Here is a 25,606-nt window from a genome sequence, read left to right as displayed (position 1 = left end):
TCAGATGATTCACTTAAAGTTAATCAACCAAAAGAGCAGAAAGACACAGCTTAATTTCAGTGAACTGCTCCATCTGTGATCAGCCTTAATGACCCCTACAACCCCATCAGGAGGGGATCCCAGGCAGCCTTCTATCACTTGTACTAATCAGCTGTTGAATAAAAACATCACCTGGGGGAGTACAGCAGTGAGTTCCTTATTTCAAACTGACATAGGTAGGTATAGGAGGTACGGTTAACTCATTCTAAGGTCACCCTGAGTTACACTGTTAATTGTACTGTTGGTGGTATTTTGCCTTGTTCACTTCTATATTCCTTTGTTCACTTCTATATTCATTTGTTCACTTCTATATTCCTGTCAAGGTAACTGAGACTGGTAGAGTAAGGTGCGCTAGTCTTACCTATCTCTTATACTGACTGTCAGCTCTGCAAGATCCACATCATATGTTTTGTGATAACCCAAGTTCACTGATTCTTGGTATTTAAGCTTAATGTAACGGTTAACTCATTCTAAGGTCACCCTGATGTGAAACTGTTAATTGTACTGTTGGTGGTATTTTGCCTTGTTCACTTCTATATTCCTTTGTTCACTTCTATATTCATTTGTTCACTTCTATATTCCTTTGTTCACTTCTATATTCCTTTGTTCACTTCTATATTCCTTTGTTCACTTCTATATTCCCTTGTTCACTTCTATATTCCTTTCTTCACTTCTATATTCCCTTGTTCACTTCTATATTCCTTTCTTCACTTCTATATTCCTTTGTTCACTTCTATATTCCTTTCACTGACAACTGTTCATGTTAGCTGTATCACTGTGTTTATTTATTTGTTTTGTTAATACTGTAATTTACTTAATATTTAACTTAATATTTAATTCCTTTTTGGGGCCCAGGAATGTGATTAATAGTTTTCGGTGTTTAGTATGTGATGGTGTCGTTTTCGGTGTTTAGTATGTGGTGATGTTTTCGGTGTTTAGTATGTAATGTTTTCGGTGTTTAGTATGTGATGATGTTTTCGGTGTTTAGTATGTGATGATGTTTTCGGTGTTTAGTATATGATGTTTTTGGTGTTTAGTATGTGATGGTGTAGTTTTCGGTGTTTAGTATGTGATGATGCTGTTTTTGGTGTTTAGTATGTGATGGTAGTGATTTCGGTATTTAGTATGTGATGGTGCTGTTTTCGGTGTTTAGTATGTGATGACTTTTTTGGTGTTTAGTATGTGATGGTGGTGTTTTCGGTGTATAGTATGTGATGGTGTAGTTTTCGGAGTTTAGTATGTTATGGTGGTGTTTTCGGTGTTTAGTATGTGATGGTGTGGTTTTCGGTGTTTAGTGTGTGGTGATGTTTTCGGTGTTTAGTATGTGATGGTGGATTCAGTGTTTAGTTTGTGATGGTGTTTAGTATGTGATGGTGGTGTTTTCGGTGTTTAGTATGTGATGGTGGTGTTTTCGGTGTTCAGATGGGGAGGGATCCATAAACTCAAAAGTGATTCTTAACATTTTTACAAGTAAGGAAATGTTAGGTAAGGTTTTCATAGGTTTGTTTGGTGTTTTTTATTTATTTTTGTGTTTTACCTCACATGTTCCCTCCACTGTACTTCAAAGCCTTGCACACTTTGAACAACTAATATTGTGGGTAATTTTATCGATAAAAATACAAGTACAGTAAAACATAAATTTCCGACAGAAACGTTATAGATTTTTTTCTCCTTCTCTCTATACAGTATAAAACTCCATACATAAGTAGGTGTTGGCAACTTCTAAGTGTTAACCCCCACAACACCACTGCCACCAACATGCTTTCAGCACAGAAACAATTGATAAGTACTGTAGTGATATGTTCCCATCATTCTAGAAGAAATTAACTACTGAACATCAGCAGTGTTCATTGCTCAGTTCCTGCTAAAAGGATTCATTGATAATTTGTCTGCCATATAGGCGCAGGCTGTGGTGCCACAGTAGTGTTATAGGCAGAAAAAGTACAGTGAATCTACACATCAAGAGCTTTAGGATATGTATACAGTTTAAGGTGGCAACCTTATATAACACATTCCCTTTATTTTTATATACTGTACTGTACTGTATAATGCACATTTAACTGAGGAATCAGTAGAACAATTATTTTATCTATCCTCAACCATTTCATATACTGTACATTCTATTTGTAAAACCAATGTGTCAATGAAAGACAAAGGCATGGCACCCACCAAGCAAGTGACATTTCAGGAATGGCTGCTGAGGAACGGTCATCAGGAGGCTCTTCACCATCAGAGGCCCTGGAAGTCACTGAACAATTTGGAAGTGTGACAGTGGAGAGACACGTGCCCAGGATTAACTGCCCTGAACACATTGTAAGTACAGTGCAGTACACTATAGTATTATGATTTTGATCAGCTGATGGGCTAGTCTGCCAATTCTGTTCTATGTTTACATTCGTTTCCAGTGGAGTAAATATCAAGAAAGTTGTGCTCTTTAATATTTTTGCATTTTTTATATTAAAATTATTAGTCATTTTAAAATTTAGTTAACATATTGATAATATATACAGTACAGGGAACTAGTTTTTGTGCACCCATCAGCCGCTTGACTCACCCGCCAAAGCTTCTCTGTTTAACTTAGTTTACAGTGGAGGAAACATCGAGTTTGTTGGTCTTCTGAATATTTTTACATTTTTTTCATTAAAATTATTGGTTACTCTACATACACAACTCAAAGTAAGTGTACAGTACTGTACTGTACTGCATTTTGTTTATACTTTGAATGTACTTTTCTGTGAGTTGGAACCAATTACCCAATATCCCATTGAAATAATAGATTCGGTTAACGAACGACTCTGTAGAACCAATTGTGTTCTTGAACCGAGGGACCACTGTACCTGTATTGTATTTCAGAGACCATCTGTTCATAAATAACTAGTTGGAACTTTCGGGATAAGTATTCAGGTGCCCACCCACACATGAAGACTTATCCCGAAATGTTCTTATAACAATTCAGATTACAAAATAATAACCTGAACCAAATCATATGTATTTGGTTTAAAAAAATTAATTACGGCTCGGAGGGCACTTTTGGGATAATAAGTAGCACGAATGTTTAAAAAATTGGCTGATACCGTGTACAGTTAGTGCACATACCACAAAACATTGTGACGACTCTGTCTCCTCCTCACTCTACCACCATAACCATTACTTGCTCCAACTTGACACCAGAAGAAACTGTATCACGAAGCTACTTGACCTCAGTGAGCACGATTCAGAACCAGTTTCCCATCTGACTATGAGCCCGAGGTATTGAGGCAAGGTTGTCTGCCTGGTAAGCTCAGTCTCTTCTCTGTGGTCTACGGTATTAAAGACTACTGCTGGTGGTGTTGTGATGGTAGTGGACTACGGCGTTAATCCCTGGTTACTTATGGTTGGCCATAAGTTAGACTCGCTACCTGAGCTGCCATTTCTATCAGGGTTTTGTGTTGTTGTATATAGTAGGTGTAATTAATGTTTAAAGTAAGAATAATTGGGTAATAGTCTGGTGTGTTCTGATAACTGCAGCGTTTTGATAATTGCATATTTGTGTTTTACTTGTGTTATGTAATGTACTTAATTAGCTATATTAATCAATACTGTACTTAATGATATAAGTATGCACTATTAAATTACTCAGTTTACTTAATAATCTTCTTATCCCTTCCATAACATAAATTTGTCTGTCACGAAAACAGTGATTCTTGTGTGTGTGTTCCTTACTTGCTGCATCCACGTATTTCAACCCCTAGATTATTCACTCATTATTTTAACTTGTCAACTTTGCCTTTCTTCAATGTTGTGGGTAGCAAGGAGGGATAACACAACATCTATACTGTACACTATACTGTATTTACCCAAAACATATGTTTAGGTCATTAAGTTAGGCTGATTCATGTCATACGCGGTTATAACTATGCCAAGGTCACCGAGAATTAGATTCTAAAATGTTGAAGACTCCATTGACAGCAAGTAATATTTTTCTTAAAGATCTTGGTGGTTGATGTGTGCAGAGAAGATGGAAATACCTCGTACAAGCTGGCTGATGGTTCAAAGTTTTCATCCTTGTACATGGTGAAGCGAGCCATCACTCTCTTCCTCCAGAACAAACATGCAATAGATTCCAGGCACAAGTTTGCCTTAGTGGTGCTTCATGAGTCACCAATATGGGTATGTTGCCAGTGTACACAACCATAACTCTCCAAATTGCACCATTATACAGCTCCCATAAATCCCTCAAAAAAATCTGGAAACACAGGAAGTTATTGTAGAAACATTTGGAATTATTTTATTCATTAATTACAAAACTGTATCTTAATGTCTATTTCTGTACATATATAAATACTGAAGTGTACCTTTGTATTGTAGCATATTATACAAAATTACAATTTAGTACTAACCTTCCTCCATTTAGTTTGATAGTGCAATGGTTTACTCAGCTTGAGGAATGTAGTAACCGAGTGATTACTACACTCACCTCTTGTCCTTAGAGTTGTTGGTTCAGTCACAGGACACCCTGAGTGCACCCAGGCAGTCAGGTGTAGCGCCGGCCACACTGCCTCATTTTGTACAGTAGGCTCGATATATAATACAGTATATTGTATCCACATTGTCTAGGTTGTCTATGGGACCTATTTTCACTCGGACTGTGCATATTAGCGGTGCCTGGCAGCCCAGACATGCCTAGACTAGGGGCAGGGCAAGTGATTTTTCAAGTCCATGTGCCATGAATTATGAATATTTGACCACAAAAAAAAAGAGGTAATAATAGAGGTACTGTTCCCACAAATTTGTATTTTGTTTATTATTGCAGCTCCACTGTATTCATTTAACCTTTCCCATAAAATAAATCTGGGCAAGCAAATTTCTTTAAAAAATTTGTCATAAGTAACTTTCCCAAGACAAGTATCCTGTACCTGTAATTGTTTTACATAACCTGCACAGCCCGCTTTCACTATGTAAAATCAGGCATATGTCTGTATGTACCAATAATTATATATCATTTCATTCATTCATGTACATTGAGAATGGTAAACAATTACTGTATGGTTCACTTAAGTGTGAAGTAATAAAATGACGGTAAGTATTCAGATACATCATCTTGAAATTAATGGTGTATCTTCTTCTTTATAGCTGCACGACTTCACAAATAACCCAAGGGAGATAATGTCAGAGCTAGATGAATTAGAAGATGCTGTAGCCACAAGTCGTTGTGATCTGAGTCTTTTGTTTGACCTTATTGCACGCCAGATCTCTCTACCTCAGTGTTCCAACCCAGCAGTTGCTCCTCCCCCATGTGTCTTCCGAACTAGTGAGTATTTCTGTACCTTTGTAATGATACAAGGCGAGTTTTTTTTACCTGCCCAAAAAAACTTTTCAACCTATTTGGTTATATAAATTATTGCTTTAGGATTTTCATACACAAATTTGTATATTAAGTCAAAAATTAAAATAAAATAATTTTATGTTTTTGTATGAACTCTAAATACGCAAGCTGCACATTTAGCAATGTCAGCGTGATCTGGCAACTATGTAGACTACACTCCAAGGTTGCTACACCAGTCTCCCTTTTGTGTTTAAAGGAACCAGGGTACATACTGTATAACCTTGACCCACAATTCCCACACATTTTCTTGTGGGTTGTGCTAATTTGTCATGCATCACAGTGAGTTAATAAATTCGAAATAGTGTTGTTAGAGTTTTGAATCATGTCTCATGCTGCTGGTGAGGGTGGAAGGGTGGGAAAATGTAAAACGGTTAAATAGATTGCAGCACATGGTGATAGTGTGGTGCCTCCTGATGCCTCTCCTAGTGTCCCTGGCCCTTCTAGCATAAGTGATACTTTGTCTGGCCCTTTAACAAGCAGTCTTAGTGCTATGCTCAATATGTACAATTATCTTTTGCACCTGGAGGGTAAAAATTAATAATCTGTACTCAGCCTGGGTGCACTCATCAGAATGCAAAACTTACACCACTATTACTTAGCAAAATATAAATTTGTTCACATTTCTTTTAAAGCCATTTTTTTGGCTAAATACAGTATTGTCTCAATTTAGCGAATTAATTTGAACTACCCCTGTTCATTGAATCAAAATTTCCGCTAAATCAACCTTTCCGTTATGTTCGCTCGATTTACTGAACTATTTCACTGAATCGAATGTGATTCCGTTAAATTCCACCAAATGCGTCACACTTCGCTTGGCGTGTGGGGCTTGTTTACATCCATTCAGTCTGTGTCCTGTCGCCACCGCTCGTGTTGTTCATTGCTTCATCTCGGTTTATATAATTTGTTTACCACTGTGCCCGTCACCATTTTCAAATTACTGTAGACTAAAAGCTATGTACAGTCTCTCCTCGACTTACGACGGGTTTCCGTCCCAACAACCAGGTCATAAATCGAAAAGGCAAAAATAATACATAGAAATTCTAAAATGGGTGTCTCTTTTTCTTCTCGGTACCACAAGAACTCTCATTTTTACGCTTGCCAGCCATTTTAAAAGGAATTACAAAAAAAAATGTTGTCAGTACACAGCGCGATCACTGATGTCGGGACTCAAAAATACGTAATGTGAAAAATATTTTTTATGACCATGGCCGTCGTATGTCCGGGTTGTCGTAAGTCGAATATGTCTTAAGTATAGGAGAGACTGTATTTCAATCATATGTCTGGCAACAGGTGCGAGTAAAGGGAGTGATAAAATCAAGTGACTGCTAGTTGAGCATCGTCTGCTCTGGTAACTCTCCTCCCTCCCTACCATATTTCATTGGATTTACTCATATTATTAATGTTTACAGAGGGAATAGTGATTAATCATGACATTGTAGCCAGGTTAGTCTCATCACTGTAACCACCAGGATACTGGATCAAGCTGTGAGGTGTTATGGTTGTTTTTCAACTCGTATTTTTGGGCAAATATACGTAACTTTCTTCATTTATTTTTACTCGGTTACATACACACATCATCCTATATACATATTGTGAAAAAAGTTAAAAGAAATAATTGTCCTAAGGGTAAACACATAACAGGAATAAATAAATTTCTTTGCACATGAGTTAACTGGCTCAGTGAAGGAAGGGAGGGTGCAAAGTGTAGGGGGGGGGGGAGCATTGCTAGGCAATTGGCATCCCAGCCGGTCTTTGTTACTATGGTGAAATAGGGAGTGTATGCAAATGGCGACTGTGTTAAACTTTCATTTGGCTTTTATTTACTTATATATCAATAATGTACATCATTTTTGTTGGTATTATATTTATTTATTCCTCATATTTCCTGGTAGTGTATGGTAGGTGACAGAGGCATGGTAGGTGACACAGAGGCATGGTAGGTGACAGGTATAGTAGGTGACACAGAGGCATGGTAGGTGACACAGAGGCATGGTAGGTGACACAGAGGCATGGTAGGTGACACAGGTAGTGACACATGGTAGGTGACAGGTATGGTAGGTGACAGAGGCATGGTAGGTAGTAGGTGACATGGTAGGTGACACAGAGGCATGGTAGGTGACACAGGTATGGTTGGTGACACAGAGGTATGGTAGGTGACACAGAGGTATGGTAGGTGACACAGAGATATGGTAGGTGACACAGAGGCATGGTAGGTGACAGGCATGGGAGGTGACACAGAGGTATGGTAAGTGACACAGAGGCATGGTAGGTGATGTAGGTGGTCAGATATGCCGAGATTTTCCCAGATAATTTTACAGATCTCGGCATTTCCTGAGTTATACTAATACATTCTGAGACCTTATCCATGCCGAGTTATATGAAATTCTGAGTTATCAAATGCTGAGTTATCGAGGGTTTACTGTATATATTAGGTTTTGCTCTCCAAATTCTGGAAAAAACATGCTATCTGGTAACCCCCAGGTCCCAAGCATGCCAGATAATTGGTCCCATAACTGTACTGTATTCAAGTTTGCTTTTGATATTGCAGATGAATAAATTTGAAATTTTTGGATGTGTAAAGATTAATACAGTACAGTATGTTAGAAACATTTGAAAATATATAAAGATTTATATTAAGGAAAAACTTAAATCAGAAGGAACAACATATTGTCCACTCACTGATTCTCATTTTTATTTACAGTTGTGTTTTATGGAAGGTCACAGTGCCTGCCACAGTTTCTTGGGGGTAAAGCTGTGTTTACACACCTCATTCAGAGCCCACATTTTTTCCTAGATGTTTTATATATGCATGAGGCTCCTTCAGATGAAAACAAATGTGAGGTTAGTGTCTAATGTATTAACAAAGTTATAGAGGTATTGTTAGATTAATATAACCTTTTTCTAACATAGTATAGGTCTCGAGCTTCTCACGAGGAGTGAGTGCTTGTACAGGTAAGTCTATTAGTATTCCAGAGCCCAAAACTTCTGACAGTTTTCTCTTTGTTTTTTTAGGTTTGACTTACATTATATGTTTGTTACAGTGGTCATAGGAAATAATGCACCGAGATTGAAGGCCTTCAGTAACTTGCTCTCTAACTCGTTCAGGACCATCTTTCATTACTTTTTACTTTTATCCTCTTCGCCACTGATCGGCTCGTTAGCCGCTTGGGCGGTCGGTCACGTCTCTGTTACACACTCTTGGCAGATACTGGGCATGCACTGGCTGCTGAATGTACCTGAACCTGCTCCAGTGTGGGTCAGGTCTGGACCTGGAACAGCTCAAACTCAGTGCCATCACAGAACTCTCTGGCAGGTTGTTCCAAGAGTTCACAAATCTCTCACTCCAAAAAAGTTCACCCTTACAGTTTTCTGGACTTGAGGCTTCTTCAACCTTGAGCTGTGACCCATTGCATGGTGGGCATCTGCCAGCTTCGGATATGGACACTCAACTGAGTATTGCCTCAATTAGGTCATGACTTGCTAGGCAGTTGCAGGTGCTCTTATCTATATGGATAACTGAGGTACCAGTCTGGTGGCCCTCCTTTGGAGATTTTCAATCAACTGACAGTCTCTAGCATATCTCGGGGACCAGACGGGGTGACACTACTCCAGATGGGGAAGCACCTTACTCTTGAAGATCATTACAAGGGACAGACCATCTGGATATCTGAACAACCTTCTTATAAGACCTACTAGTTTCATTGCCTGATTCACTTTCTTCTCACAATGGCCCAAGAACTTAAGTTCATTGTTGACATACACACTCAAGTCCTTTTCACATTCAATCTCCATTAATTCAGTTTCTTTGTCCCGTTGGGACCTCCTTGCTGTTCGTACAACCCAGGTGCAACCTCTTACACTTCATGACATTGAATCTTAGCAGCCATTTCCTCGACCACTCTTGAAGCTCGTATAGATCTTTCTGCAGCTCTTCACAGTCTGTTTGATTCTTAATTTCCCTAAATAACTTGGCATCATCCGCAGATATTTGTATGGAGGAATATATAGCTTCAGGCATGTCATTTATGAAGCAAACATACAACAACGGGCCCAATACATGGCCCTGTGGTATCCTGCTTTTCATGGGTACGCATGATGATTCGTGCCATTAATCACCACACACTGCTTGCGGTCATGGAGAAAGTCTCCGATCCACGCTAGAACATATCCCCACATCCCTAACCCTTCCAGTTTAATTCGCAGCCTTTCATGGGGTACGCTGTTGAATACCTTGGCAAAATCTAGGTATACAGTGGTTCCTCAATTGACGAACACATTTGGTTCCACAGAGTCGGTTCTTAACCAAAAATTTTGTTAAGTGAATCTATTATTTCAGTGGAATATTGGGTAATTGTTTCCAACTCACAGAAAAAGTATACCTGTATATACAAAGCACAGTACTGCATCCAGTAGAACGTTGATTTAAAGTGATTCAATTTAAGATTATTGATTTAAAGAGACACCCACAATTAAGGACAATGTTTTAATTTAAAGCGAATCTTTCCTATTTTGCGCAAGTCAATCTGGCGCATCATATTTTAAAATTCACGCCTAATGTTTCTCTGGGCACGCTACACTGTCCTAAGGGCAAACCTGTACTGTACATGTACTCAAAATAATGTCCTAAATGATTACTACAATTTTTGTCTAGTGCAAACTATAGAATGATTATATTCAAATTAATCATTATCTTATAAGAATTCTAGCACTGTAAATTATATTCTCCCCGGTTACTTCTATGACATTTTATAAACAAAAACTCAATCTAAAGGACATAAATAAACAAATAAATACTTCACTAGACCTTTGGCCCCAACTGTCAAACATGTCACTGTCACTTCCCTCTCTTCCCTTCCCACCCCTCCTCTCTCCTCTCCTCCCCTCCCTCTCCCTCCTCCATCTTCCCAGCCAGGGTTGGGTGGTTATAGGCTTACAGTTTTTATCTTATGTAATATCACAGACTAAAGTTAGAAGAATATAATTTGCAATGTTAGAATCCTTGCAAGACAGCGAATAATTTGAGTATTAACGTCATATATTTTGCACAAGAGATAAATTTGTTAGCCATTTGTAATAAAATTAATTAGAACTAAAATTTGTATTTCTAATGTGAACTATAGCATGTATATATTCAAACTAATCACTATCTTATAAGAATTCCAGCAATGTAAATTATATTCTCCCATGTCAGTTCAGTGACATTTTATAAGAGAAAAACTTAATCACTCTCAAGGACAGATAAATAAATAAGCACTAGACCTTGGCATCAACTGTCAAACATATCACTTCATCCCCCATCAGCTGATCGCTAGTAAACAGACCATTTCACGTCCCATAATTTTAGCTGTGTTGATTTATGAGTGTTTCTTTTAACATAAAACTACAAAAAACAATGTTTAGTTTATTCTAGGAGATGGGCTGAGGTGCATCTGGGTAGACTCTCAGTCTTTTTAGTATTTTGTGTTTCTCTCAAATACCAAACTAAATTATTCCATTGAAACAACACTTCGATTTAGTGCGAATTCGGTTTAAAGCGACCTCTCTTGGAACGTATCTTGTGTTATATGGACGTTCTACTGTACCGGTAATAGAATTAAAAAAAAAGTTAAATATAAACTAAATACAGTAGTACTGTACTGTACAGTATACTGTATATTAATAAATAAAAAACAATGGAATACTGTATTTTAACTTACTTTGAGGTGTGTATGTCGTATTCCCGGCAGCTTTGTTTACATATCAAACAGCTGATTGTAGAGGCAGTCAATGATGACATGCCATATTCTTTACAGAGTGCATTGGTTCTAATGCCTTCTTCGTGTTTCATAATAATTTCTGCACTGTACATTATCAATATGTTAACTACATTTCAGAATGACCAATAATTTCAATATAAAAAATGCAAAAATATTCAAGAGACCAACATACTCGATGTTCACTCCACTGTAAACAAAGTTAAGCTGAGAAGCGATGGTGGGTGATTTGATCAGCTGAAAGGCACACAAAAACTGTTCCCTGTACTGTGTATATTATCAACATGTTAACTAAATTTCAAAATGACCAATAATTTTAATATAAAAAATGCAAAAATATTTAAGAGCACAACGTTCTTCATATTTACTCCACTGGAAATGAATGTAAACATAGAACCAATTACTGTATTGGCGGACTAGCCGATCAGCTGATGCGCACGATGAAGCGTGTTTCTCGTAAGGCTGCCGTTAATCAAAATTTTTTCGTTAATGGAACTGAAAGTCCTTATGGGAGCTAATTCGTTAACCAAAATTTTGTTAATTGAACCATTTGTTAATATAGGGGCCCCGGTATATTGTTTATATTATCGTTTTGTTCCAGAATTTAGGTCAAATATCCAATAACTTGAACAATTGTGTTAAGCAGGAGCGCCTCGGCATAAAACCGTGTTGGCAGTCCTTTACAAGGTTGTTTCCTAGTAGATGTTCCATCATGGCATCTCTTATAATGCTCTCAAGAACTTTACATACTATGCTGGTCAGGCTCACTGGTCTATAATTATTTATGGAGTGACGATCGCCCTTCTTGAGTATAGGACTCATATAAGCCATTTTCCTATCACTGGGGACCTTTTGCTCATCCAGGCATTTACAGAACAGGATCTTCAGGGGCTCAGCAAGCTCATTGTACAACTCTCTTGGCACTGAGATGCACCGTGTCAAGGCCGGGACTCGTATGAACCTTTAGCTTTAACATTTTATTTCTTATACCCTCTTCTGAGAACACAATGTGGGTCAGTACTGTGTCACACCGCATGTCCTCAAATGCAGGAAGATTGTTCGCGTCCTCTCTTGTGAACATCGAGGAAAAGAAACTGCGTAACTACCATCTTCAAGCCTCAGGTCCGATATGCCTAATTGCGTTTTTAATTTTGACTTTGTATAGCGGTAAAATGCCTTTGGGTTTGACTTGACCTCACTGGCAATCCGGCTCTGGAACTCTTTTTCAGCCCTTCTACACCCTGACTTTGCTTGGTTCCTGGATCTAGCATACATCCTTATGTCCCACTCCTCATTTGTCCGAACCCACATCTTGAATTTTCTTCTTAACTTTGTATTCCTGGAGACACTGGGTTTTGTCTTAGTTATATATTTATCAATCAAATGGTTCGCTTTACTGGTTATGATATTCAGCATAGTGTCTGCATTCTTGTACCTTAGTGGGTCAGGCCAGTGGATGCCCCTCATCTCTTCCCATCTTAATTTCCCTTGTAATATTTGCACCTTGGCCTGGTTTTGTCACGAACCAAGTACTAACAGTTAAATCTGAAGGACAACATTTTATGGTGGCTGGTGCCAACTGGGGCTAGATGTTCCAGTTTGGCCACCATACCCTCCTCGTTTGTTATGATGAGGTCCAGTGGCTTGTGTGTTTGCTCCCCTCTGTAATGTGGCGGGTCTTTAACATGTTGGAACAGAAAATAATCTCCGAGATTCTACTAAAAGAGTAGAGGGCTTATTTAGGTCATCTGGCGTAAACTCATTTCTCCAGTCGATGTCGCCATAGTTAAAGTCCCCCATGACAAGGAGGTGGTTAAGGTTGAGCACCAATGCATTGTCTATTAAGGCTTTTAAGTTCCTTGGGTTTAATAAGCTACAGTTTGGGGATCTGTAGATAGACCCAACAATAAGTAAGTCCCTTCCCTTTAATTTAATTTTACACCACTTGGATTCTTCTAAAACATCCTCGCCTGGCTGGCTCTAAGGTCTTGCCTATCATAGATAACCACACCCCTCTTGCAAGTTGCTTGAGGAAGGTTCGTAAATGAGTCACATCCGTCTACTTTACATTGAACTCGCATTCCTCCGGGTTGATTCTCCTGTTCTTATACAACACCTGCTATATCGCGTTGATGTACCTTCAGTAGTGCTTCAAACACTGCTTGCTTGTCGAGGAACGTGTCAGTATGAGTGTACCGGACTTTCAAGTCAGAATTTGTTCTCGGTAAAGCCTCTGATCTTGGTAGTGACTCCGGCCTCCCTCCATTCTCAGCAGCTGCAGTATTTACTAAATACAGTACATTGCATTTTGTGGTCAGAGACGACATTGTTTACATGGCACTCGCCTCCTCCTGGGTGGGAGGTAGTGGATGAAGGGTGTCCCCTGGTTCTATGCTGGCGCTCTTGTTTCCACTACCTTCTCCTTGTTTCTAACCCAAGTACCTCCATCCCCATTCCTCGTCGAATCCTCCTCCTTATGCTTGAAGCATCATAGGAGTTTTTTTGTACTGTTCCCTCTGCATTGCCATGTGATCTAGGTGTATGAATATATTCCAAAGTGCATTACTTCTTGCTAAGTTTTTTGCATGCTGAATAACTTCCCATTCCTTATCCTCACTCATTAGTGTGATCCTGAGGGGACGAGCTTTGTTCTGCTTTTGTCCTAACTTCCTCACATCCTGAGAGAGAGAGAGGGGGGGGGGGGGCTAACATATTCAGAGCCTCTGTACAAATATTCTCAAACTTAATTTTATCGTGTTTTCCTACTCTCAGCTTCCCCCGACTGGCTCTCAGGGACTCCAGACATTATTATGTTGTTCCTGCACTCGAAACATTCCCATTGTTCCTCCTCTTTCCTAACAGTAGGTCTGCTAGTTGCCATCTCTTCAACACACACTTCTTCAGAGTCCCTAGCTGCTGAAGGACCTGTTCTGATCCTGCATTACTCTCCTTCACCTTCTGTGGCCCTCCTAAAGCCTGAGCATAACTCTTCTTCACTATTCCCTCCATTCTATCATCTACTTCCACAGTCTTAGTGAGGATCTCTTTCCCAACTTGCTCTAGTTTGGCAACAAGCAAGGATCCAGCTTCACCTATTTTTGTCTCTAAGTTTCTCTCTCTTTTATGATATGCAATAGCCTCGTTTACTTTGGTTATGCAGTCAGGACCGTACCAGCAACAGCCTTCATGCTTTACTGCAACGTCCTAAATGTTGACGCGGTCAGACCCCCACAGTCTGTCCTAGACCATGTCCCCTTGCAGTAATTGCATGTCAGCAAACTACTTGGTGACCCTGAAGTTATAACCCCTGGTTCTCCATGTCCTGTCATAAACGGTCTTCTTCCTTTTACATACTTACACCTGTGGGGACTCACAGCGCTTGACAGCTGTCGCCGTTGGCAATCCAGGGGAAGGGAGCTAGTGGGGGGGATGTCCAGACTCTGTAAGAATCTTCTCAAGTCTTAAGCCCAGTTACGATGTGATATAATTCTAACTGTCGGTTTAATAATAATAATACTTATTACAATTGCTTTTGTGCCTGCCTGTCAAGGACCTTTCAAAGCCCCACGACTCAGCTATGTTCCCACAGTAGGCCTCGTGTCTGGTGTGTTGGGAGGGGAGCCTGATGCCAACCTTCGTAATCTTTCACTATATTCTGACAAAGAAATTTACCCCTCGCTGGGATGACTTCCTTTATAATCACACCTGCTAATTGTAATGTAAGTGAACTGAGATGTGCGAGTGATTATGCCATTGTGGCAGACTATTATTTAAAAAATCACCGAGCTGTCCTGCCGGTCTTGACCTCACCGACACCTTCGTTTGTCCAGTTCTCCTCAGCAAGTTGTTGGTATCTCTTTGTGCTCTCACGATGTACAATGTATCTCCCTTTGAATAGTGGATCATATGCACAATCACAGTCCTTTAAAAATCAAAGAAAAAAACTTTCTTTGTGGTAGCAATAATGCACTTCAGTTTCTTACAGGCACTCGTTCCTGTTGCTTGCCTTCAAAGAAAAATATTTTGCTTCAATTTATTTTTGGTTTCAATCTGTTACTGTCCTAGCTAAAGGTACAGTACTAAACTCTGATCATCCTTATGACAGTCAGTCACAGCCATGGACACACCTCTTTAAAATTTTCAGAAATAAATCTTGGCATATGGCAGTGGTTTTACGGTTGTATCCCAATAGCCTATTGGTCCAATCGAGTAGGGAGAATATTTCAATATACAATTACGCATAACATTAAAAATCCTGCACTGATTTACACATTCACGTCACTAAGACGATCTTGATGCTCTTATGCAGTCGGTGTCAAATTTCTGCCACTCAACAATGAAGGTCCATGTGCCAACGTGCTTTGTTACAGAGACGCAACACGACACGTTATTAGATGCCTTCAGGTGCTGAGTAGGGAGCAGCTTGTATTAGAAGTGCCATTTGACTTTGGACTCTGTTTGAAAGTAAGATTTCATTAACAATTCACCATATTTATAATAAATGTAAAAAATATTTATACAGTATTTTTCATTCATTCATTTGTGTAATTATTTTCTTTCTTTAACATACATAATATATTGTAGGGTATATTTGACCTCCTGTGTGGCTTGGACGAGAGTGGCTGGAGTTACGTTCTTGAAGTGTCCCGTAATGCAACCAAGCTCCACAACCACTGTGGGAGTCTTCTGGCACACCCACTTCAACGTCCTACACAGAAGGATGTACATTATACCCTTAATGGTGTCGACTAGTTTTAGGCATCCACCAAATGGTACTGTATTGTTAAAAAAGCTGCAAATAGTGACTAAATCAATGGGACCACAAGAAACTTACCCCTCTTAATGTGATGTCTTACCATAGATCTTGTCTTAGTTCCAAAGAAAATAATAAAGCATTTTCATACAAATACTTACAAATTTTATTGAGTTTTCCTTGAACGAAATCATGATTATAAATTTTACTGCATATTATAGTACAGAGTACTGTAGTTGTAAACTGTGGATATGTACTTTTGTATGATAAAAGAAGGTGCAGGTAACAGATGTACTGAACTGTGTTCACCATCAACAGATCTCTTAGTAGTTCATATGCATTTGTATTACTTACTGCACTCGCATAATGGCACCATCAAAACTCCTTGCCATTATTCCCTCCCGGCATGAAATTCCCGGTAAGCAACTCAAGATGATATTTATGATGGAATCCAAGTACAGTACAGTTAAACCTCTATTTATGATGGGGGTTAAGTTCCTGAAAACCCCATCGCAGGTCGAAATATAGTAAATCAGGATCATTTTAACATGGGGTTCAATGGGATAGGTTCCTGGCCAGTAGAACACACACATGTATCACTGAAAAAAGTTCTTACACTATTATGCTACCAATACAACACAATTAAACAAGGCTCCCCTAATCATTGCCAACAAGTCTGGTCATCATCACATGTCCCCTTCCAGGCTAAGGGGACTCTTAAGGTGGAGTGGAGACATCAACCTGAGCCCCACACATTTTCAAAGTTACACTGCTCACTTCAGTCACATAAACACAATAATAATGATGGGGATTCCATTCTTTAATGAAAAAAATTAAGAAATGTTGCAATGGAGGTGTGGTAGGAGATTAGTGAGTTTCATGTAACTGACCTGACCTCATCAATGTCAGGTGGAGGTGGGGTGGGGGATTTGTGGTCTCCTGCAATGTCAGGATGGGGGATCAGCAGGTTTCATGACCTAAAGATAAGTCTTGAATAAAGATAAAAGCTAAGTAGCAAATATATTTATGGCTCGCAAAAAAGTGTATAAACTGTTAAATGTCCAAAGGAGGGCCACCAGGCTGGTGCCTGCTCTACGACACCTCAGCTACCCAAGATTTAAATGCCTGCAACTGCCAAGCTTATACTACAGACAGACAATGGGCGACCTAATTGAAGTGTATAAACATCTCAGAGGACACTACTCAGTCAAACGTACATACCTGGAGCTGGCGGATGCCCACCACAGAAAGGGTCACAGCTCAAAGTTGAGGAAGCCACAAGTCCAGAAAACTGCTAGTGTGTGTTGTGACGGCACCAAGTGTGAGCCGTTTCAAGACCAGATTTGACCAACACTGGAGCAGGTTTAGGTACATTCAGGACCCAGTGCATGCCCAGTACTTGCCAACAGTGCATAACCAAGACGTGACCGACTGCCCAAGCAGCTAATGAGTCGATCAGTGGCAAAGAGGATAAAAGTAAAAAGACGATATTATTTTTACCTATGAGATATATACAGTATTGTATATGAAGGGTATAGCTATTAATAAGCACAGATTATTACAGTAATGTATAGAAACTAATTAATGAATAACAAATAAATAATATTTTATCATAAAAGACAGAGCCATGAGTCGGTGACATACAATGGAGGCAGGCAACCATGGGGGTTAACAGCAGTCCACTAATTCTGCCAAACATATAATGCATTCTGATATGGCAACTCATCCACTTTCATGGTTACAGTAGTCCACGGTGTGTGGAACATTTAAGATAACCTAGTTTAACTTGTCTAGATATACTGACATTCTCCAGTCATATTGTAACAAAGTAATTCAATATTGTCATTGAAATAGCTAATTTCGGCCTACCAGATTAAATAGGAAATTTCTCACATTCAGGCCTACAAACACTCACGAGACAACGGGAATGTTCAGTTGGAAAATCTTCAGACCCCACCTGTACGTAACAACAGAAATTCAATGACGATGGCGTTGACTCTGACTCATCCATGGGCTCATTTGCATTCTTTCTATGGTCATTCCATACTGTGAGTACAGTACACAAGTAATAATTGTCTGTTAAGCCTTGCTTTAGATTAAGTAATATACAGGTACAGTATATGAATTTTGTTAAATTCGATGATATAGGAGTGTAAGTACAAGAGAGATATTTGGTCTCAAACATAACCCCACTTTTACTAAATATAAGTAGGTTCATTCTGCATGTCTTCACTTTACATGGCTTTTTCTAGAATTGCTAATTACAAATTTTTATACATTTCAGAGAGGAAGCTTGTGCAGATGAATAGAGCATATTCTTTTTTGTATTAGTAGTACTGTAGTTTGAGGATGGCTAAATGTAGTCTGGTGAAATGTCCTCTCAACTCTCTGGGGACAGTAGTTTCCCAGATGTAGATATCTGGTGTGTTCCGTTAACTGTTTGATTGAAAGTTTTGGATGGAGTACATGACTGAGATGTTGTGAAGTATGAGTGACGTAGCAGTCGTAGGCTCTTCTACCATGACCACCCCCCTCAGATAAGAGACAAAGTCTATTCTGATCTAGTGGGCACTAGTTACACTCCATTTACTTGGGAGTGGAGTTATATTCACAAGTAGCCAGAATGGAAATAAAACAAATATCTGCTACAACAGTACATATTTAACAAGACAAATAACATGTACAGTATCAGTCATTTGACCCAATAATGCCAGGATGATCAGTTAAAGAAGTGCTTTATTAGGCTCAAGTCCCTAATCACAAGCAAGGCAAATGGTATGTAACCAAGTGTTAGATGTGGCTATTTGCTCTTGACTTTTACACTGTTAATTTACTGTATATTCATTATTATTCTTTAACAACTTGGAAAGAGAATCTTCTTGATTATTGCAGTTCCATTGTCTGTGTTGTCTTTCTAGTCTTAATACATATATGAGTAAAGACAAATACTTTACAACTACATTCATTATACTACACTGGTACATTATTCACACTAATCACTCACAGTTGCCATAGAGCATATTACAGCAGAGAACACTCTCATGAACATTACTATACACATGAGTACAGTACATAAGTATACCACACCACACAGGCATACCAGACCTTCATCACAGTAAATACACATCATTCACATTAAGAGTGCAAGAACAGTACAACTAAGTGACACAACAACTGTAGGTCTGAGCCCTCGGTATGAAGTGGCATGAGAGGAAACCTAAACAGTGCTCATACCTTCTACTCTTGACTGTGAGTAACACTGTTAAGATCATGGGATAATAAGCATCTATGGTGATTTTTTAAACTCCATGCACAAAACAGATGACTTTGAATGAATAAAATATGAGTTGAATTGCTGCAGTAATCCCACAATTCTTCCAAAATGTCCAAATATAATGCAAATTTTATCCCATAATACAAAATTTGCAGTGTTTGTATTTCCCCACATGACCTTCCAGCATTTTGGGTTCAGGGATACAGGACAGCGTGTTAGCCAACGAGATTTTACCAGTGTGGTGGGCTTGTTTACAAGAGCTTGTAACAAGGGTGAGGCTATGAGTCCACTAAGTTACATGACAACATGTTAACAAGGATGACTCTTTACTCTTCAGCTTAGATATTAGCTCCAATGAGTGAGTTCCAGAAGTTGTTAAAAAGTCTATGATATCAAACCTTAAGGTTGTGCCTCAACAAAGATATCAAGAGTCCACCAAGTGGTTTATTACACGAGAGATTGTTAACAAGTGTGACACCATAACTTCACTACCTTACAGGAAAACTTGATGGAGTCATTATTCCAATACAGTACTCTTATCAGTATTAACAAAGGCATTTTCTATGTACACTAACATAGATGACTTGAACCTGAAGGTTTAAGTTGGTTTACATTTACATATCTCATACACTTCTAATGTTTTTATTTGGATAAATCATCTACAGAGAACTGAAATATTACAGTCTCAAAAGCACATTGTAATAGACAATTTACAAGTTTTCATAAAAAAATAAAAAATAAATAAATAAAATAAATTGATCATATCAAATTAAAATCTTTAGACAAAAAATATATAAATGCATTTATATTGCATGACAGCAAATGTTCCATTCCATAAGTTTACTTTAAAAAACCTTTTCATGACTATAAAATAAATGTTAGAAAATATGATATTTGTGAGGCAAAGTATATTATGCATGGAACTTTTTTCTTTTCATCAGTAGTGTTTCCTACTTAATTTTCAAGATAATATTAAGGCAAAAATCCATATTTGTTACTTAAATATTACAGTACTACAATACTGGTCTAGAGTTTTACAGTGTGCAGTGACGACTACCTGCCAAGGTGCTGACTTGTAACGTACAGTGTTTACTGACATATATTTACAATGATATGATTATGGTAAAATCTCCACACAAAATGAGACTTCTCATGTTCCCTCTGTAGCAGCTGTACACTGACACTCATCATTACAAAAACAGAAATAAGTAGGTTGCCAGATACAGTAATATACAAGTACGGTAGTTTTAAGTGTTGCCAGGTGGAGAAGCAGTGGATGTTGGTAAAGTTTAGTTTTATTGGCACACTTTATTGATACATATTATATATATATATATATACTGTATATCAAATAAAATTACATGAATTTGATAAATTATGACTGAATTTTTCCCCAGTTAGCCTCTTATGCATGTACAGTACCCCTCTTGTTGGTAGGGACATGTACAGTACCCCTCTTGTTGGCAGGGACATGTACAGTACCCCTCTTGTTGGCAGGGACATGTACAGTACCCCTCTTGTTGGTAGGGACATGTACAGTACCCCTCTTGTTGGTAGGGACATGTGCAGTACCCCTCTTTGTTGGCAGGGACATGTGCAGTACCCCTCTTGTTGGTAGGGACATGTGCAGTGCCCTCTTGTTGGCAGGGACGTACAGTACCCCTCTTGTTGGCAGGGACATGTTACCCTCTTGTTGGTAGGACATGCAGTACCCCTCTTGTTGGCAGGGACATGTACAGTACCCCTCTTGTTGGGACATGTGCAGTACAGGGACCATGGTAGGGACATGTACAGTACCCTCTTTGTTGGCAGGGACATGTGCAGTACCCTCTTGTTGGTGACATGTACAGTACCCCTCTTGTTGGTAGGGACATGTACAGTACCCCTCTTGTTGGCAGGGACATGTACAGTACCCCTCTTGTTGGCAGGGACATGTACAGTACCCCTCTTGTTGGCAGGGACATGTACAGTACCCCTCTTGTTGGTAGGGACATGTACAGTACCCCTCTTGTTGGCAGGGGTATCTGTCATCTCTTGGCTTCCTTGAAGTAATTACTATACTTAAAAAAAGGTGTAAGTGCTTAAATCTTGAAAATTATTTTCCTGTATATTTATGGACTATATATTTATAAGTTTGTACTGTACATGTCTGTGTATTTATGTATGAATTATGTTTATGAAACATTCCATAGCAACAAACATATACAATATTCTTTTCTTAAATCACCGAGAAGATTAAGAATAATCATTTATATTATGACATAACTAACAACATTTTGAAAATAGAAAATTGTATTTTCCTGATGTGAATAGAACTTGCCAGTACAGTAACTTATAATGGTGCTACAAAATTTAATATTATGTTACACCAAGGTCAAATACTAATTCTCATGTTGATCATACAGCAGACGTTAGCTGTGACTGTGTTGTGGCCGACCTGGTTATTATCTGCATGGCTTGTGGTCGTTGGATAAATAGATTGGAATAAACTGATTTAAAACACAGTGACATAACCAATAAAGAGTCAAAACTTGATGCTTGAAATATACATTTATGAAAATGTAAAGAAAGAAGACAAAATACAAGATTAATAGAGTAGAAATTACCATACACACAATGCTGTATGCATAAAACTATGACTAACTCAGAAAGCTGACAGCTCACCACTCAACCAAGTCAAGTTGTCTTGATATAGGTTAAATTGTAAAACACAATCTTATATATATATATATATATATATATATATATATATATATATATATATATATATATATATATATATATATATATATATATATATATATATATATATATATATATACTGTATATATATATAAATCAACTGAAAGAAATTCATGTCAAATTTATTTCATATTGACTAAAATGTGATGCAAATCAGTACATATGCTGAAAAAGACATTAACAAGTACCACAGTATTTTCTCGATTTAACGAACTACAGTAATTCGAGCCACCTATTTCCGCTAAATTGAATTTCCGTTAATTTCGCTCGATTTAGCAAACTAGTTCACTAAATCGAGTGCAGCTATCAATTGGAAAAAGTTTGGAAATTATAGTAGAAATTTTAAACAAACACCGAACTCCCTAGTTAAAGGTAAACCATGAATAATGTTTCAAATGTTTCTATGTACATAGCATGTATCTGAGGTATCTCTGTAGGTGTGGGCGTATTAATGGAATTAATCTTGATTTAGCGAACTAGTTCACTAATTTGAGCGAAAAATACCGGAAATAATTTCTTCAGCTAAATCGAGTTTGTTATAACAGATTCCGTTAAATCAAGAGTATACTGTACACTTCATTATGCACACTCAGTTCTTTCTTAATTGTGAAGCTCCAAGAATGAAGAACAGTAGCAGACTGAAAACCAATTTTTCCAATCACAAGGTTAACATTTTAACTTACAGTAACAAAAGTTTTGTGAATACCTTTAAATCAGAGTACAGTAGCTTGTTATATAATGATAAGAGATAATCAAATATAAACTTTACATGCTGGGCTGCAAAGCATATATGGTAATTAGCATTATACCATTATTCTTTTTTATACTTGTGAGCAAGCACTTTGTCATGCTTCTCTTCAATGTTCTTTTTGTGTACACTGGTACATTTTCATTTGTTTTCAACAGTCTAGACTTATTTTTTTATTTTTTTTCCCAATGATAACTGCTGCTGAAGCTGAAATATCAAGAATTTCTAATACTTTACTTTCTTTTAAGGTAAATTTCTATTATACCGTGATTTGCCTGACATTTGGTCTCTATTTCATGTCCTTAGATTTCATTAAGCATCTTTAGGAAAGCCGAATGGCACATATGAAGGTGAATTTAATGTATGTATTGAAATTTGTTTACAGGTTTCATGATTCTAAAAATACAGCATCATCAAACACTGTCATTTCTCTGATTGGGAAAAGATGCCACAAAATCATTTCAGCCAAATTTTTAATTCAATGTTATGTATGAGTGATTCAAACTATTTGAAGATAAGCATCTTATTAGTTTCCTGAGTAAAATGGTTATAGCAAAAATGTGTTAATAGTGTGCCATTGTGATTTATGAGCCACCTGCAAATGATATGTAAAAATTGGTGTTGCACTCAGTACCTCATGCTTTATACTTCACAGTCTTAATGCTGCACTGCTACAACATGTAAGTCTTACAAGGTTTAACTAAATGGACTTCAATATACCTGAACATGCAAGTATGTAAAGGTATCCTTCAAGATACGAATGGGTTAGGAAAAAAAAAATATTTACGTAAATTTACGTATCATGAGTAGATAAACATATGTTAAAAATAAGGTACAGTTCTCCCATGACAAAAATACCACCAAAACATGAAATTGGTTCACACACAAGAACAAAACCTCCTTAACTAATGATAAAAAGTACACAACTACTCTAATTTACTTTCTTATGGGAGAGCAGGCTGAGTAAGGGTTGGTTGAGTAAGGGCCTTACTCTCAGAGATGAGGAGGGTTGTCCATCTCATCACTGCTGTCTGCAAGGGACACCACAATCCTCAGCATGCTTGTAAATTGTGACCACAGTAGAAGTAGCCAGACCAAGATCTTTCCCAATTTTGGTAGGGCCATCACCACGATCATGACACTTAATTACCTTCAGCTTTGTCTCAAGTGTCACAGCCTTCCATGGTTTCTTTGGTGTAGTACAGGTGTAACGACCACGGTCATACACATCAGTTAACGCCCACTCCTTATTGTTAGCAAGACGTGTCGAGTAAGCGAGTGTCGAGTTTGCCAGCTAGAGTGGCGTATTTTATGTCGTCTGTGGGGATACCCATGAGTTCTGATAGCTACTGAAGTTATATTATTTTGTCGCCCCGACATCAGAGAATCTGATGTTTATAGTTTAGTTAGTGTCAGTTGTTTATTTAAGAAAGTCATTAATCTCCTGAACAATGCCTGTCAAACTCAAATTCTCCAAGACTTAACGGCCGTCTGACCTGGGATGTGGTTTGCTGTCAGGCCAATAGAGTTGCGAACACCTATATGCAAGCGCGCGAGGAAAAATCACTCCTGTGATTTCTCCTCCAGGTATGTTCACGTGTGTTCCACGCCGCCATATTAACTCCGTTTAACTTAGTCATTTTTGTGAATATCAGTGTTCATGTTTTAACATAGTACCTTCCGTGCCAATTGAGTCACGTAGAGATCTAGCTATCGTCTGAACCGGTGCCAGACGTATGTTTTGTATAGTGAAGTTAAATATTCACTCCTGTGATTTCTCCTCCACGTCTCCAGACGCGGGTGTGTTAGCAACTCTCCTGAGGGTTGGTAGCTACCTATGGGCAAGATGGTTCTTGAAGAATGTCTCTAAGGGGGCGCGTTTAGAATCCCAGGACACGATTCCCCCGGGAAGCGCCCTCAACACTCTGCCAGTTTGTCATGAGTCAACCTCCCTGGGTGCACCTAGCGAGCGAGCCTTCAGCTTGGCGGTCGCTGTAAACAAATGTGCCCGCTGACTCCACCTGGAGATTGTACCTCATCTATTTGCATGGAGCAGTGTCGGCCCATGTTTGGAGGGATAACTAGCAGAAATATAGTATCCCGGGTTAAGTATTGAACCACTGAATGAGAGTTCAAGGTACCAGGCGGTTCCTTGTGAATTGATAAGAAATATTGCATGTTACTATAATTGTGGAGTTGTCCAGTGTGTTCTGTGTTCATCTGTAGTAACTATGAAAGAATAACCTGAGAGTATAATGTTCTAATCAAGAATTGAAGGGGTAATTTGTTACTTGTTAAAGTAAGACCTGAGGGTCCAGTGCTATCTTGTGAATAATAGTTACGGAACCTCATTTGTCAAGGTAACAATACCACAATTGTCTAATGAAGTAATGAGTGTTTGGAGGTGTTTAATGAGGTAATAAGTTCTTGAAGTGTTTGATGACTTAATAAGTTAATTGTGGTTCTGTTTTGTCTGAGTGAATCTAAGATGCATCTTCTCCACTCATTGTGTTAATAAATATTGAATTAGTAATCTACGAGTATCACCACTCTACTCCGTCTAAACATTGGTTCCCAGAAAATAATACTTACTCACGTGCCTATACATCTACCACACTGCCCAAAACCCTTCCATGAATTATGTTATATAATGAAAAGTTTGGGTGGTGGCAGCTACCCTGTGTAAGTATAAAAAGAGTTGTACTAAGAGTAACATGGTTCCCCAGACTAACCCATGTATAAGGATAGACATAAAACAAAGTATCCTTCCGAAAGGTAAGAACATTGAAACTGAGAATATAATATATATGAAAGGAAATGAAAGATTTGGAAAGTACAAGAAGAGAAAGATAAGACAGGTATATACATTGTGGAACTAACGACACCGCATAGAAATTATTAAATATATACATCATGAAAGTTTAAGATAAAG

At 38.3% G+C, this 25,606-nt stretch overlaps 1 protein-coding gene across 4 annotated transcripts; it reads left to right on the top strand.

Annotated features, from left to right (window-relative positions):
- Positions 1 to 53: 53 nt before the first annotated feature.
- LOC121862452 (BRISC and BRCA1-A complex member 1-like) lies at positions 54 to 16,066 on the top strand. 4 transcript variants are annotated; one of them, XR_006088233.1, is made up of 7 exons: positions 89 to 215; positions 2,228 to 2,352; positions 4,009 to 4,188; positions 5,152 to 5,329; positions 8,106 to 8,245; positions 15,528 to 15,621; positions 15,742 to 15,881. XR_006088233.1 is itself a non-coding variant. In XM_042360754.1 (6 exons), the coding sequence occupies exons 2-6, from the start codon at positions 2,230 to 2,232 to the stop codon at positions 15,907 to 15,909; spliced, it is 789 nt and encodes a 262-aa protein (XP_042216688.1). In that variant the 5' UTR covers positions 54 to 187; positions 2,228 to 2,229; the 3' UTR covers positions 15,910 to 16,066. The 4 variants fall into 4 exon arrangements, 3 of the variants coding, with proteins under 3 accessions (XP_042216688.1, XP_042216686.1, XP_042216687.1); XM_042360754.1 differs by lacking the exon at positions 15,528 to 15,621 and having other exon boundaries at positions 54 to 187; positions 15,742 to 16,066; XM_042360752.1 differs by lacking the exon at positions 15,528 to 15,621 and having other exon boundaries at positions 15,742 to 16,066.
- Positions 16,067 to 25,606: the final 9,540 nt, after the last annotated feature.

This window comes from Homarus americanus, unplaced genomic scaffold (genome assembly GCF_018991925.1).
Source record: "Homarus americanus isolate GMGI-L3 unplaced genomic scaffold, GMGI_Hamer_2.0 scaffold31037, whole genome shotgun sequence".
NCBI classification, from domain to species: Eukaryota; Metazoa; Arthropoda; class Malacostraca; order Decapoda; family Nephropidae; genus Homarus; species Homarus americanus.
This window is presented reverse-complemented; position numbering and strand designations above follow the sequence as displayed.